The sequence below is a fragment of the Pseudonaja textilis genome, chromosome Z (genome assembly GCF_049901715.1).
Source record: "Pseudonaja textilis isolate UNSWEBS1 chromosome Z, rPseTex1.2, whole genome shotgun sequence".
Lineage (NCBI taxonomy): Eukaryota > Metazoa > Chordata > Lepidosauria > Squamata > Elapidae > Pseudonaja > Pseudonaja textilis.
In genome coordinates, this window is record NC_142008.1 from 135,001,271 (window position 1) to 135,017,179 (window position 15,909).

The following is a 15,909-nucleotide window of genomic DNA, read 5'->3' on the forward strand; positions in this document are numbered from 1 at the left end:
TCTGGAAAGAAAGCTTGCCCTCAGATAAGTAGCCCTCTTCCTCCTCATGGCTCCGAGCTTGGCAATTTGCTTGCAAATGTTTCATCCCCATTCGAGGAGACATCTTAAAAAAGATGCGCTTTAAAAAAGCGAGTTGTTTTTTTTAAGGCCAGTGCTTGCCCCAGACAAGCACAATCTAAAGCGTCAGATAAAAACCACTGTATTTTGCTGTGAGTTGGACTCTGGCTAGGCAGACTCGTTAGATGGAGACGCGTCTGAGCCTTGTTATGTGGGAATTGAGCTGGTCACTCTTGGGGAAGAGGAGATTAGATTAGTTGTGTGAATTCAGCCACTTGTGTTCTGGATCCATGGTTAAGGCCTCCCGGGAGGTGGCATGTGGCTAAGTCCAACTAATAATTAATACCTCCAAAATGGACGATTCGCTGCAAGAGTTAAGATAGTGCAAAATACGCATTTGCCTCTATTCTGTCTAGAGGTTTATTACGTCGAAACAAGAGGCGTCCCTCAAGACCACGGGCAATCCTCTTGACCCGCCCCGGAAAGCGAATGATTGGAGCCGCCTCGCCTTAAAAAAGTAAAACAAACCCGCTGCCGCCCTCAGACTGCTTCTCGCTTCGGAGGAGAAGACTTGTAGGGCGAACGGTAGCTCGCTCGAACTTTTCTCGGAAGTGCCAAACTTTTCTCGGACGAGCTTTTTCAAGAAGCTTCTTCAGCTTCTCTGGGTGAGGAGCGAAAGAAAAGAACAACCACGAAACACCTTTGGGACCAACCATAACCTGGACGACGGAGAACATCCATAGTTAATTTCTTGGCGGAGTGAAGAAACAAAGAGCTTCGGGTGGAGCCCAATCGGAGCTTAGGAGGCAGAACGACGCGAATCGCGAAACCAATAGGAAAGTGTCTTGTGCTGCGATGGCGGAGACGGTAAACAGGAGGCGGGCGGGAAGGGATTTGACGGAATTGAGGGAAACGGGGATGAAATCTTGGCCTCGGGGTGATGGCCCTTCGGTGTTTCTCGCCCCTCCCCAACAGGTGACTACTGTAAGCAGCGACTCGGAGCCAGAAGGGGCCCCCAAGAAGCCTTTACCCAAGCGACGCCGCTATCTCACCAGCAGCGTCTCCGTCCCGGTCTATTCGACCAAGGTAAGCACTGGCGGGGTGACTTTTAAGGGGTGCACAACATCATTTTTTCCCCTTCCCCCCCTCCCAAGTTCGCGCTCTCCGTTAGTTTCTTCTGCCACGATATCAACAAATTCCTGACTTTTAACTACAAAAGTACTGGGCTCAGTTGTAGAAGATTACCACCTTCTCAAATCCAGTTTCTCAGGGAGATAAAATTGTCAGGTTAAGTTTTTTAATTGGAAAATAGGTGATTAGGAACAGCTGGGTCTGCAGGGAGGCTTGCAGGCAGATAATGAAGGTATCAATTCTTACTCAGACTGCATAACTTAGGAATCTGTTGTTTTTGTTATGCCAACCTCGGTCCTTCAATGTCTTTATCGCAGTACATTTCCAGTTAATTTTTTTTACACTTTATTATATGTATTCTAATTAATGTAAATCTGTATAATGAGGCTGAGAGCCAGTTTGGTGCAGTGGTTTAAAGGCATTGGAATAGAAATCAGACTGTCTGGTTTAGGCATGAAATCAGGTCTCTGCCCTAGGAAAAAAGTAATGACAGGCCACTATTGAAAAGCTTTCCAAAAATGTGTTTTGGGATATGTATGAACATATCAGATCATCACAGATGATCAGCACTAACTCAAAAACATGTATATATCTAAAAATGAGATTGTTAGCCTCTGCTGCTGCTTCTGTATGGAAAAAAATGTGTCTGATCTCATTAAATAATTCAATGAAAAGGTTTCTTTAGCTTGCAAACATATTGGTGTTGCTTGCAGGGACAAGTGGGAACTTAATTTAATGACTATTCATTGCATAGCCCCCAGTATTGGGTGTTTGCCAGTTTTCCTCTATTTTTATGTTGTCCCTTATATCAGGGGTCTCCAGCATTGGCAACTGTTAGGTATAACATTGGTCACCTAACTAGTTTGGGTAAGATAATATATATATAAGCTATGATTCTTAGTTTAAAGTGTGTGTTACTTTAAATGCAAAGCATGTATTTTTGGGTGTGGTGTGAAAACACCATAAGAGGGAGCAAGAGATGCTGATGAGACGCTGACGATTCCCTGACGCTTTGCTGGCAATTACTGGAGTTGCAAACGGAAGAGAGGAGTTTTCTGAGTTTGTTGCATATCTCTCTCTACTGCGAGGAGATAAATTACCGGACTGTTATTTTGTAAGTGTACCGACCTCTCTTTTTCATCACTGGAATTTGCAAATGAATACTCCCTGGACGGACTGAACTAAGTGTATGATATATGGACTGTTTTGACTATGCTTAAACTCTTGCTGGAATAAAACTACTTTAATTGGCACTGTGTATGGTTTACTGAGTGTAAGCTACACAACACTTATCTCACATATTTTGCCTGCCTGCCTGACTGCCCTGCAGATCTTGCTAGGGGTATATCCCTAACAGCAACTTTACGACTTGTGGACTTCAACTCCCAGAATTCTTCAACCAGCTTTGCTGGGAGTTGAAGTCCACAAGTTGTAAAGTTGCCAAGATTGGAGACCCTTGCCTTATACTACTGGGAAAAATAGTGTCCTTTCCCATATTTTTGTTTACTCTTTGCAAAACTGACAGAAGAATCCATCTCACGTGTAACTTGCAACATGTGAAACCAACCTTCTACCTTATGGTCATCCCTGTACTGCTCTTGGCAACAGTATATATATTATTTGCCACTGCTATCTTTTGAAGGTTTTTCTCTTTCCACTGTCTACTCTAGAGCCATGAGATTTCCTAGTGATCTCCCTTTCAGATACTAACCAAGTCTGGCCATGCTTAGCCTTTTAAGCTTCGTCTTCTGCTTTCCAGCTTTGCTTTAACTACTGGTACTACTCCAAACTGGCTCTTTTTTTTAAACAATTTTTATTAATTTTTAAAGACATGCAAAACATAAAACATAAGAACATAAAACCTCTTTTCTGAAAATTATTAGTAAATTTTAACAAAACAAATAAAACATTTTATACACCATTGACACATCTCCTTATAAACACATACATATCCTGACTTCCGGTTGCCAGCTTTGGTGACAGCAGGGATTTGCGTTTCTTCACAACCCCCGCTGTGCTCACCGCCTTGGTGCCTCCGATCCAGATGGATTTGGAGGATAAGGCTGCCTTGTAGAGGCAGCCGAAGATAGGGAGGATCTGGGGAGGGGTTTGGGGTGTCGCAGACCCGCCCCAGTTTAAACCTCCTTCTCTCAAGACGATGCAGCGACGGTCTTATGGCCGCCATGAAGAGGCTGGCATCCGGGAAAAGATTGCGCAGGAGGGGTGCTGAAGGAAGAAAAAAAACAGAGAAAGCTTTTGGCTGAACCGGGACAACAATTAACATCTGAATACCCTGGAACTTTGGCTTTTCAAGTGATATATTGTTTTCCAAAGGATCGTTAAGCTGCGGTGGAAGAGTAAAGGGAAAACTTTTTTTTTCTCCTCACTTTCCTTCCCACGGAGGCAGCAGATGGAAATCCGAAACACCCGTATTGGCAATAGAAGGTATTAACTTTCAAAATTGAAGCCAAGGGGAAATTATATTTTCAAATATTGATACTTTAAAACTCAAATCTTTTTGCTTTAAGGGGGAAGGAAGAGAGATAAATGATTTATACTAACGTTTGTTGAAGGAGACTGCTTGGAGTTTTATAAGATTAGAGATTAAACTGTAATAAAACTTCCGAAAAATGTCTTGGAATTATGTAATTGAATTCTCCCCCAGGAAGAGCAAATGACTTTGGGACTTTAACTATCTTTTGAAAGACTAAGAAAACATTTGGACTGCTTAAAAAAATAAATAAATCCTTTTCTGTTCACAATGGTGTCTTTTGAAGAATTGAAAATGCAGTTTGAAAAACTAAGACAAGAGGAAGATGGCTCTTTTGGATCTATCTTTGGCTTTTTAGAAATGGCGATTTTGCTTACCAGGAAATGCAACAAGAAAGAGGCTGGGACGATGAAGAAGAAGCCATCTTTAATGGACATATGATTTCAAAAACGGGTAAAAAGGAGAAGAAAATCAAGAACTTAAGCTCTAAAAAAACAAGAAAGGGAAAAGAAAGGTGAAAAATCGATATAATGATAGAAAGCAATGGAAAGAGGAATGCAACAGAGAGGGGAGATTAAAAGTGGGAGATTGAGGGGGTAAAAGGCTAGATTTGACAAGGAAGGAAGAGAAAGCGAAGGGAAGTTATAAGGACTTTAAACAAGATGTTGTTTGTTTTGTTTATAAGCGACTTTTTTTCAGAGACAAAGGGTAAAATAAAATCTTAATAGAGATTCTGCAAAGGTACACAAGACTGCATTTTATATTTGTATTTGAAATATGTGTCAATAAAATATTGTAGGGATTGTGTAATTGATGTGTATTTAACTAATTTGTTAGGGAATACTATTTTTAATATCTATAAGAATATTATGTTTGTTTTTATTCTAAAATGTTATTTAGAATGTACTAAGCAGAATCAGAATAGAAATAATGATTAATTTTAAGCGTTGAATTTGGGGGGAAAATAGAAAGGTGTCATACTTCAACCAGTTATTACAGGGACAAGATTGTGTTTAAGAGAAAGATAAATGGATGATTGAAAAAGAACGGACAAAAAATACAAGTGAAATGATTTAAATTGAGTTTAAATAAATAAAGTAGAATTAAGAGAGTGAAAAGAGGGGAGAAGATATCTGTAAAATGTAGAATCTTTAACAGGATATGAAATAGTATATAAGCTGAGCATGAATTTAATTTAAGTCTGTACCAAAAGTTATAACCCGGGGTTAAGCCGCTTTCTAAAAAGAAGCTTTATATTTTTTATGTTATGTGTTTGTCAGTCTATATTTGCTTATTGAGGAGTAATATTGGATAAGAACATATGAAATAGTAACAATATGAAATATAGTAAGATGAAATATATGAATGAATAAAACTGAATAGAAATAAAGGAAGAAACAGTAAGAAGGTGGGAAACAGTAATAAGATATGAAGTTGAATATATAAGATGCTTATTAAGTTATGTGAGGAAATGTGATAATTTAGAATTATATTGTACTTAAATGAGATGTCTTATTTGTTTTGTTAATTAGTTGTTGGAAAAGATGTCTTATGTTCTTGTGTCTTGTTTTGTTTGTGTACTGTTTTTTTTTTGAAAATTAATAAAATTTTACTTAAAAAAAATAAAAAAAATAAACACATACATATCCTTTCAAGTTGCTCATTATTTCTCCCTTTACTTTTATTCAGTTATATTTCTTTTCTATATTTATCTATTTTATATGTTTTTTATTCACTATACTTATTTCTTCTAACTTGCTTTATTCTCTTCTATCTTTTATTCTCAATTGTCCTCTTCTAACATTCCTCCAAGGTTTTATTAATTCAATCAAACATAAACACACAAAAACACAAAACATAGAAACATAAAAAACATCTTTTCTGAAAGTTGCTTAGTCCCGGGTTACAACTCTTCGTACAGACACAAATTCCAATTCATATTCAATTTGTATACCATTCCATATCTTATTACCATTTTCAATTTTCTATATAGCTTCTCATCTCTTTTAAATTTTCTTAGTTTTATTTTATTTATCTCATCTCAATTCAAATCATAATATTTATTATTCTTTGTCTGTTCTGTTTCCAGCTATCCATTTATCTTTCTTCTTTAAACAAAACTTCTCCTGTACACTAATTGGAGTATGATGCCTTTATCTCTTTCCCCTACATTTATAATACTTAATATAAAATATACAGCTTACATTGGGATTCTGTTTGGTACATTCTAAAATTATACAATATTATCAATGCCAATACAAATCTATTCATTAATATTAATATTCATTTATATCTTAAACACTTAACACATTACTTTTCAATTAAATATCATACTTTTATGGGAACACCTATTTTCCATGATTGTTTCCCCCATATCACATATTTTAAGTCATTATTTCATTAAAATGTTCCCCCTTCTCCTATTTCAAATCTCTCATTTATTTCATTGCCTTCTTTTTCTGGGAACACTTATGCTTTCCATAATTATGCCCCTCCCCACATCACATGCTTTAAATCATTGTTTCTTTAAAATGTTCCCCCTTCTCCTACTCCAATTCTCCCGTTTATTTCATTGCTTTTTCTTGACAAAAATTTCACTAGGTTACACTAAATATTTTATCACATTTTAAATTACATATTATTTCCAACTTTCTAAAATTATTTCTAAATACAAATATAAAAATGCAATCTTATGTACCTTTCCAGAATCCGTTTTTCAATAAAATTTACCCATTGTCTCTAAAAGACTTTTGTTTCTTTGCATCTTGCTCCCCACCATTGAGGCTTCTCATCCCTTCCTTTCTCCCTTGCTTATTCTTCTCCTTGCCCTCTTTACCCCCTTGTCTTTCCACCTCCCTTTTATTCTTCTGCTTTCCTCCTTTCTGTTGTTTTCTAACAATATCCACCTTTCACCTTATTCTTCTCTTTTTTGATTGTTTTTCCAAGTCTTAAAATCCCCTTTTCCTTTTCTTCTTTCTCCTTTCCTTCCCCAAGTAAAGTCACTTGTTCATCAAAGATGGCTTCTTCTTTGTCCCAGTCATCCTGTTGCGCAGTCAGTTTTTCATAAGTACAAACCGCCATTTCTAAAAATTGAAAAAGAGTGCCAAGAGAATCCTTCCCTTCTTGTTCTTCCTTTTTATATTTTTGGTATTCAAGTTTCAATCCATCCACAAATGATGCCATTATAGAGCGAAAAGGTTTTCCAAACAACCACCTAAGTGCTTTTAATCAAAGATAGTTCTCAGAAGTTCCAAAATCACCAAGCAGTCCAAATAAGCTGTTTCTTTTTAGTACTTTCTCCTTCTTCACTTTCTCTTTCTGGGGTTAGTATTTAGTCACAAAGTTCCATTTAAAATATATCTTTTAGAAGTCTTGTTAATGTTTAATAATTCTTTAAAATTCTAGGCAATCTTCTCCTTATTTTCAAATACTGCTCCAATTTTTTTTCCTCTCCCTTCCCACTCACAGTAAAAAAGATTTTTTTTCTTTTTTAAATGTTCAGAAATCCTTATCCCTTCAGCATTTAATTACCTCCAATGCAGGTTTTCTGATTTCTCTTCTCTTATAGTTCCATCCACTGTCACATTAGGAAGGAGAGTGAAAAGTAGAAAAAAAAAACTTTCCCTTTTGGAATTCCATTCGCCGCTTGTAACTCTCTCTGGAAACAATTTATCTTTGGCAATTTTCAAATTCCGGGGTACTTTCTCTTGCTTTATCCCGGTCAAAAACCACTTTCACGACTCTTTCAACTTTCTTCCTCCTGCACAATCTTATCCAGCTGCAGGGTTCTTTGTGGTGGCCATTACTGATCGCCGCTCCTCCACCTTGGGAAAAGGGGGTTTTGCTGGCTGGGGAGGGGGTCTGCGACACCCCCAAGCCCCTATCCGGACCCCCCTGTCTTCAGCTGCCTCTACGGGGCAGCTATATCCCCCAAATCCAAATGGATCGGGGGCACCTTGGCAGCGAGCGCAGCAGGGATCGCATGGTATCGCGAATCCCTGCCGCTGCCTAAACCTAGCAAACCGGAAGTCCAAACTGGCTCTTGACTTCTCAAGATAAGCCAAATATTTCTAGCTGCTGCTGCCTTATTAGAGAATTTGTCAGAAGCACAACATATGCAGATTAAGAAAGCTGATGAAATTTGACTTACAACCACAGTTGGGACTACAGTCTTGGTCATTGAGCAAAGCAGTTGTTAACTGAGGTGCCTACGTGGATTGTTAAGCAGATAGAGTAAGAGAGCTGCCTGCAAAGGAAACTGATGGGGTGCAGGAAGGGTTCAGTTCTTAGTGATCTGAGCTTCTTTTCTGTAACCTAATGAAAATTTTCCCTTCACCTCCATGCACAGAAAGGAACTTACGCAGCAGACTTCAGAAAGGAAGTTCAGATCTTTGGAATTTAAGCTTTATTGCCACAGCTGGTTGGAAGAGTTCCTCTACCCCTCAGCAGGCAGGACTTTCACCTCAAAGAGAATGCCTTTTGGGAGTGGCGGGGAATCTCAGGTCCATACGGAGGTGGGATTCCCTCCTGGCTGAGATTCCCTCTTGGCAGATAGTCCTGTCACTTGAAGGAATTGCCAACCTAGAGAGAATTTCAGCTCAGTGGCAGCAGCTTCTAAACTTCCTTACCATCTTCTCCATTGACTTTCTGGGGAAGCCAGCAGAAATTATTTCAAATGGCAATCACATTTTGTGGGGAGCTTGGCAACCAATTGTAACTGTAAATAGGTTGCCAAGCACCCAGATCATGATTATGTGATTGTGGGGTTTGCATGTGTGTAACATTTTACAACAGCCAGAAGTGCTTTAGAGAAGCATTCTTTTCAAGCCATTCTAGCTTTGAGTTGTTTGATCATGTCAAGAATTATCTAGACCTAATTTAATCTGCATATATGCTGTATGTAAAAAGGATGTTAGTGAATCATGAGCTGGATATGAGCCAGCAGAGAGACAATGTAACTACAGTCAGGTTCTATTATTAAAAGCATGATGTCCAGATAACAGAAAACGTGATTTAGCGCTCAGGATGCATTCTTTTTTCTTTTAAAAGAGCTGCTGATTATCTGAACTGTTTTTAAAAACCTCTGGATGTTTTGTAAAGAGAAGGGCATTGTAATTCTTTACAGTATACTCTTAATGTTGGCCTCAAACTTACCTTTGTTATCTTCCATTATTGTCAGGTTTGCTCCTTATCATTAGTACCCTTCGTTGAAGAGATGCAAAGAACCATAGCATCCCATTTTTACTGTGATGGATCCTTCATCTAGATATACTAGTATCACTGACTTCTACACATCTAGTGACTAATTCTTGTTTCTGTCTAGTAACGTGATATATTCTCCCCCTCCCCCAATCCTTTTGTTTTTTATCTGCAGGTTCAGAACAGCCTAAAATTGTTAAAAAATTCCCTGAAGCTTCCTGATGAAATCAAAAAACGCTGTAGTAACAACCTGCCCTATAGCTCAGAAGACGAAGAGGAAGAGGAAAAGCCAATTCCTTTAAAGCAATTGAAGAATAAACCAAGGTTTCAGTTCTCTTCTGCTTGACTTTTCAGAAAAGCTGCATTTAAACCATTACTTTGTCTGTTCTCCTTTTGACAGATATCTTTCATGATCCCCTTCACCTCCTCCACAGCAAAAGAAGGGTCATGTCAAAACCCAATAAGAAATTGGTATTTCTGGAAATGAGGTGAAAGTGTACTGGATTGATAAGAGGAGGAACAAAAACTTTAGGAAGGATTGTGATTTCTGGGAATAATTGATTTAAATTGGTGGTTTCTTTCCCTACCTTGCTCCAGCTAGCAGAAGCCATCACATCAGTTTGAACTAACATGGTGTGTTAGCTTAAGGTGCTTCAGATAGCTCAGCAATTATTTAATGTGCATAGGAAGAGAGTTGGCAGGTGGTAGTAAGCAGCACATTTTGACTAAGTTTGTTATCTGAATGGAGCAAATCAAGTCCAGTAAAGATTTTGCTGATCTACATCTGTTGATATCATAATCTCCTTTGATACCAATTAAAAATCAGCATGAACACAGCAATATTGTGCTGAAAGTAATAATCATACAGGGTTGGAGAGATGGTTATATCCTATATTTATAATACAGCGACATACAGGATTTCAGTGAATTGGCTGATGTAGCTGATAAGGCTGGACCATGGCAAGCTATTCTTTGTGTATTTAGCTTGCTAAATTGCCAATTTGGTTAATACTTTGAGCTCTTAAATTCTTAAGAACTGGGGAGGAGGACTGGTTTCTTGGTGAGCTTAGGTTAGGAGTTGCAGAATAATACAAATAGTTCTAGACTCAACCATTCGATTAGTGACTATTTGAAGTTACATCAGCACTGGAAAAAACTGACTTTAACAATCTTTGCCCACACAACATCCCCACAATCATGTAATCAAAATTTGAGTGCTTGGCAACCAGGATGTATTTATGATAGTTGTGAGGTCCCAGGATGAAGTGATTGCTGTTAGCAATTTTTGCAGTTGGCTTCCAACAAACAAAATCAGGGAAGCTGGATTTACTTAATGCCCACCTAAGTGCAGTGATTTGATTAATTGGATGTGACTCATTTAACAGTTACCTTGCTTAATGGAAATTGTGGTTGTAAGTTAAGGACTCCTTATATACCATTTCGTCTTTACCTTCAGACAGTATTTTTAGAGCAGCCTTATAAAAAGGCTAAACTGGTTCATGTTTTAACAAAAAAAGGTATGAAGGAAGCAAATTAATTCATGAAGGGTTCCAAGTCAAATATGTGAAATGGGTCTGTCTGTACTAACCTTCCCATTTCCAATTCTTCTGTATATGTCGGACTTGGGGGACGATGGCAGGTGTGGGAATTATGTTCCAAAAGTTTAGAGAAATATTAAATTGGGAGAGACTGTTGTGGCTCACTGTCTCTTGGAACAAACACCTTGTCTTTTCCATGCCAGAAATTTTATGAAAGTCTGCTTTTTGGAGGCTTACATAATATCTGTACAAATAATTCTTAATTTCAGGATGCCTTATGTAGGTGATAACATCCCCCTAATACCTTACAAAGGATAAAAAAGTGAGATGACTGTTTTTCAGTTACAACTTTTGCAGCATCCGCATGGTCACATGATCAAAATTCAGATGCTTGGCAATTGACTCATATTTATGACTGTTGTAGTGTCCTATGATCATGTGGTCTCCTTTTGCGACCTTTTGATAAACAAACTCAATGGGGAAGCCAGATTCACTTATGTTATTAACAACTGCAGTGATTCACTTAACTGTTGCAAGAAAGGTTGTAAAATGGAGTAAAATTTACTTAACAAATGTTTCACTTAGCAACAAATGTTGGGCTCAATTATAGTTATAAGTCAAGGGCTACTTGTATGCATTGGAATCAGTAATTTTCAGTGCTGTTATAACTTTGGTCACTAAATGAGCTGTTGTAAGTTGAGGATCACCTGTATTTTCTTGAATGTTATGTTTATGTCAACATAAACTTACTGCTTCTTTAAAGTACTGTCAGTTACAAAAGGTTTCCATAACAGATCCCAAGTATCTTTGCCTGCTTCAAACTAAATACAACATACTTCTAAATAATGGCATAATGGCATCTTAAGGCAAAACCCAGCATATGGATTTCTCACTTAAGTTTTTCCTTGCTTTCTCAGCAGAATGTTTGATCAGAGTTTCAAAAATTTGAGCATGTCCCTCTCAGCTGCTAAGAAGAGCTTGCAGGGATTTGATGAGGATGATGTAGCTCTGGTTGATGCATTTGAACCCCAGGAGCTGATGCTGAAAGTCCGATGCCGAGCTGATATCTACAAAATCTGTATTCTAATGGTGTGAGGCTTTGGTATTTGATATCTTATCTCTATTCACTTCCCTTTGCTATCATAATGTGGGCTTTTTTTCTTTTTCCCGTGCTTGTCTAAGAATCAATCCTAACATCTGCAAGAGAGACTGGTTTTTTTATTAGCTTTAACACAAGAGACAGCCATCTTGGGTTTTGGAATCTTATTTTTCACTGTTGGATATTCCCCAACTAATAGATGGACCTTTGTATACAATCCTGCCTAAATCCATCCATTCTGTAACAATGAAACAAAATGATGGGCAACAATTTTTGAATTGGGAAGTAATGTCACTGAGGAGGATCTAACATCTTTCTCAGAATCCTATTCTATTCTATTCTCTTAATCTTACTCTCTTAAAACTATTATTTATTACTGTTTTTAAAATAACAGAAAAAAGACAAAAGGAACAAAACAAAGATAATGGTGATAGAAATACATTATCAAATTAAAAAGTGCATAAGTGCTTTAGAAAACAACTAAAAAGGAAATAAAGTATAACATTACAATAGTAAACAGTTTCAATTCTGTGCATTTATCTAATGCAAATATGCAAGTATGTTCATATTATCTTTGATCCACTGGGTTCCTGGTGACATGTATTTATTGTCCCAATGCTGCAGTATCGGTCTTGTAGCTGTGGTTAAGGGTAGAGAGAATCCTTGTGCTCTAACACAGCTACTTAACTTCATCTTTTGTAGACAGAGCCTCTTCAGCGAGTGGTTGACCGCATGTCACAAATACTGAAGGTTCATCCAAGTAGAATCCTGCTCCTGCATTATGATAGTGAACTTTCAGTTGATGCTACTCCTGCTAAGTTGGACCTTGGCGTTGCTGACATCATCGGTAAATAGTTTAGGAACTTTTTTTTTTTACTTCAGATCATCATTACTTCCAATCTCATTGTTTTAAATTCCTCAAACCTTTTGCCTCCCAAATGAACTAAACTTCTGTACTGTCCAATATTTTACAGCTATTTTCTTGTGTTCTCCCTACTATATTATCTAAACCAGTTTTTTTTTTCAAAATTAGAACTACTGCAAGGTTTGGGAGATACTAAATTCTAATCTCCCTTCAGCTACATACTCTTATTGTTGTGGCCCAGCTCTACCTTTATGGGGCAACTGATGAGGATAATATTGGGGTAAATCATTATTTTGCTGTTTTGAACTCCATGGAGAAAAAATAAGATAAATGTTCTCTGTTGGCGACTTCCAGATTGTATAGTGGAGACCAGTAAACAACAGGCTGATGATCCTGGAACCCTGTTGCTTCGGGTACAAGGAAAAGACAGAAGTTCTGTGATGGAGATTACAATCCAGAAGGTAAAGGAACTAAGATCTGGATTGTAGGATTTCTTTTGTGAAGAAGCATTACAATATTGTAATTATGTTTCCCTTTTTGTAGGGGGAGCCCTTAGAAACCCTTATGAATCAATACAAAGAAGCTCAAGGTCTTGGCAGATCAAAAGTTGTCTTCTATTTTGATGGGCAGCGTTTGACAGAAACTCTGACCCCTGAACAATTGGGGATGGAATCTGGTGATGTTATTGAAATGTGGAACTAGCATCCTTGCATTTGCAAAGAATCTATGTTTAGAATTGATTATTTTTTTTATATTTGCCCACTCTTGAGTGACTCACCTGTATTCAGTGTGATATTTGGTATTTATCCATAGTATTTGATATTAGTGACTCGCTACTTTCCTTGATTTAATTTTCACTGAATCTGATATCTAAGTGAGAAATGGCAGTTTAATTTTTTGAGAAAATAAACACATGACGCTTTTCACTTTATTATCTCCTATACTCAAAATTTTGAATAATATTTAATTTTGTTAACTGGTTCTGTTACTTGTAGACAAACTTTGTAGAGGAATAAAGATGGATATTAAGAGAATACTATGTTCTTAATAATTCTTCAATAAATATTAATAACACTATAACAAAAATTATTTGCCTATCCCAGGTTCTTGGGAAGGATTTGATAGGTGGATAAAGATGCCAAACGCAATCTAAATAACTAGCTGACTTCAACCAACCGTAATAATACAAAGACTGCACAACAGAAGAGAAAGAACACGAGCGTATCCAAAATATAAAGTCCTGTAAGGATAAATAAAACAATAAAAGTAAGCAAAGATATGACTAATAGTAATAGCAATAAGACTTATATATCGCTTCACAATGCTTTACAGTCCTCTCTAAGCAGTTTAGAGTCAGCATATTGCCATCAACAATTTTTGTCCTCATTTTGCCAACATCAGAAGGATGGAAGGCTGAGACAACCTTGTGCTGGTCAGGATTGAACTGCCGGACTGCTGGCAGCAGGGAGTCAGCAGAAGTAGCCTGCACTACTGTATTCTAGCCACTGCACCACCACTGCTCATAATAGATACCTTGATTGCAATTCCAAAACCAGGAACATCACTTGAATACTACTGGCATTAACAAAATCACCAGTCAATTGGAAAAAGCATCTTGGAATAGCTTACATCCTTGGAATAGCTTACATCCTGTGACAATATTTTAATATTACACAACATCTGTCTATTCTTGGGAAGGACTGTAAGTGGAGAAAAATGCCAAATCCAGTCTAAACAGCTGGCTGTTTAACCAATCATAATATGAAAAACAAAGCAGTACAATCCCAATATTACATTTTCTTAACTTTCCATGCTATTAATAACCAGTATAATCACATCAATTAGAAAATTTTGGACTATGTTTCCCAAATTGCTCAATAGATCTAATTCTCCTGTCTTGGATAAACGTGTTTCCATTTAGGTGCTTTCTTTTACTTATTTCTCATAATCCCCAAGCATGGTGATTTGGAGTTCAACACAACTGAAAAAATATCTCATTGTGTAGAGCTGAAATCCTAGTAATTCCACAGGGATACATTTGTTTTTCTTGACAACGCTATCGAAATGTTACCGTTATGTTGACTTTTTTCTAGTTTAGTCACTGAATCCCGATATTTTCTAGTAGATTCCCACAGAAGTGCTAATCAGTTGACCATCCTTAGCTTGTCAACAGCGCTGATCAGGTGCTGGCCTCCAATAAGGCATGGGGAGAATACCAACTTGGAAGAAAATCTGCTTATGCTCAAAATTTATCTACGTAGTGATTGGTACTGTGCTCTTGAATAAAACAGCTGATATTTTTAAAGAAAGGTAAATCATTGCATGTAGAAAATGTTTTAATTTATGGACAGCTAATAACTGATGTTGAAAAATAACATTCCAAACTTGTATGTAATCTAAGACAAAAAGCCTTTCCTACCTTTTTTCCCTCTTGTGGGATATTCATACAGACAATGGGTTTTCTTTTGTATACTTAGCCATTTTTTTATTTTTTAATCATAATTTGCAGAACTTCTGTAAACTACAGTGAATATACCAAAAACCCAAACACTTGAGGAGTTCTATAGGAATCTCTTTTTGCCTTTATCTGTCTTGAATTCCTTTCTCTTGGGCAATTTTTAAATTATACAATATCCTGAAAGAAATAATTCAGGAACAGCATAGGTGCTGGAGATGTATTTTGCCTGCCTTCAAGCAAATTCTAGTTAGATACAAAGTTCTCCATATACAGATTCAAAGCTGCAAATATGAAAAAGAAAAACTTGGTTTTGAAGGGGAATATTCACAAAAATGATGAAAACTCTTATTCATAATTACCTATGAAAACAAGCTTAATTCTTTGCTCATACCTTGAATATATCATACTTACACAACATAAACTTCTATGAAGATATTTTTATATGAATTAAAGTTACTGGTACCACAATTGTTTAATTTTATGTAACCAACAGCTGGAAATGGTTAACCAGCAGTTTTGGGACAACACATAGAGGGCATGTTTCTATTGCCAAATTAACTAAAATTAATGCTAAGTCTGTATCTTTATTAGTCCAACAGGTTTACAATAATTGTAAATTGTAAGCCTCCAGCTACACTAAACAATTTGTGTTCTCGCTCCCACCCGCCCCATCATCAACATTCTCCCTTTTTAAAAAATTGTGACTTGCCAAACCATGCCATTTAAAATGATTGAGATGGCTTTGTAACTTGAGGGAGATGCGATAACGGAGAAAGCCAGGACAAAACTGGTAGTAATAAAATTAAATGTGATATTTTGTAAATTAGGGCACACTGAATGTCATAGAGACAGTGCGACGGAAGGAAATAGAGCTGGGCAGAAAGTAATGCTGCGTAACCATAACAACCAACCAAGACAGGCTACCCGTTGCTCGAGGAGAGAAGTAGGAGGAGCAGCCAGGGCTGCTGAGGAACGTAACAGAAACTGCTTCCTCTAATGAAAGGTCCCATTCTATTGGCTGTCGTCGAGGCAACTCGCCCCCCCTCCCTCAGCCGCTGAGGGTGAGGCTCC

The 15,909-nt window shown here is 37.3% G+C and overlaps 1 protein-coding gene across 4 annotated transcripts; it reads left to right on the forward strand.

Moving 5' to 3' along the window:
- The first annotated feature begins 557 nt into the window (after nt 1-557).
- On the forward strand, nt 558-13,361 carry NFATC2IP (nuclear factor of activated T cells 2 interacting protein). 4 transcript variants are annotated; one of them, XM_026712101.2, is made up of 7 exons: nt 558-924; nt 1,033-1,143; nt 9,054-9,202; nt 11,334-11,505; nt 12,218-12,362; nt 12,735-12,841; nt 12,924-13,361. In XM_026712101.2, exons 1-7 carry the CDS (start codon nt 913-915, stop codon nt 13,080-13,082), a joined length of 855 nt encoding a protein of 284 aa, XP_026567886.1. In that variant the 5' UTR covers nt 558-912; the 3' UTR covers nt 13,083-13,361. The 4 variants fall into 4 exon arrangements, with proteins under 4 accessions (XP_026567886.1, XP_087773785.1, XP_026567883.1 ...); XM_087917659.1 differs by having other exon boundaries at nt 11,337-11,505; XM_026712098.2 differs by lacking the exon at nt 558-924 and having other exon boundaries at nt 933-1,143.
- Nucleotides 13,362-15,909: the final 2,548 nt, after the last annotated feature.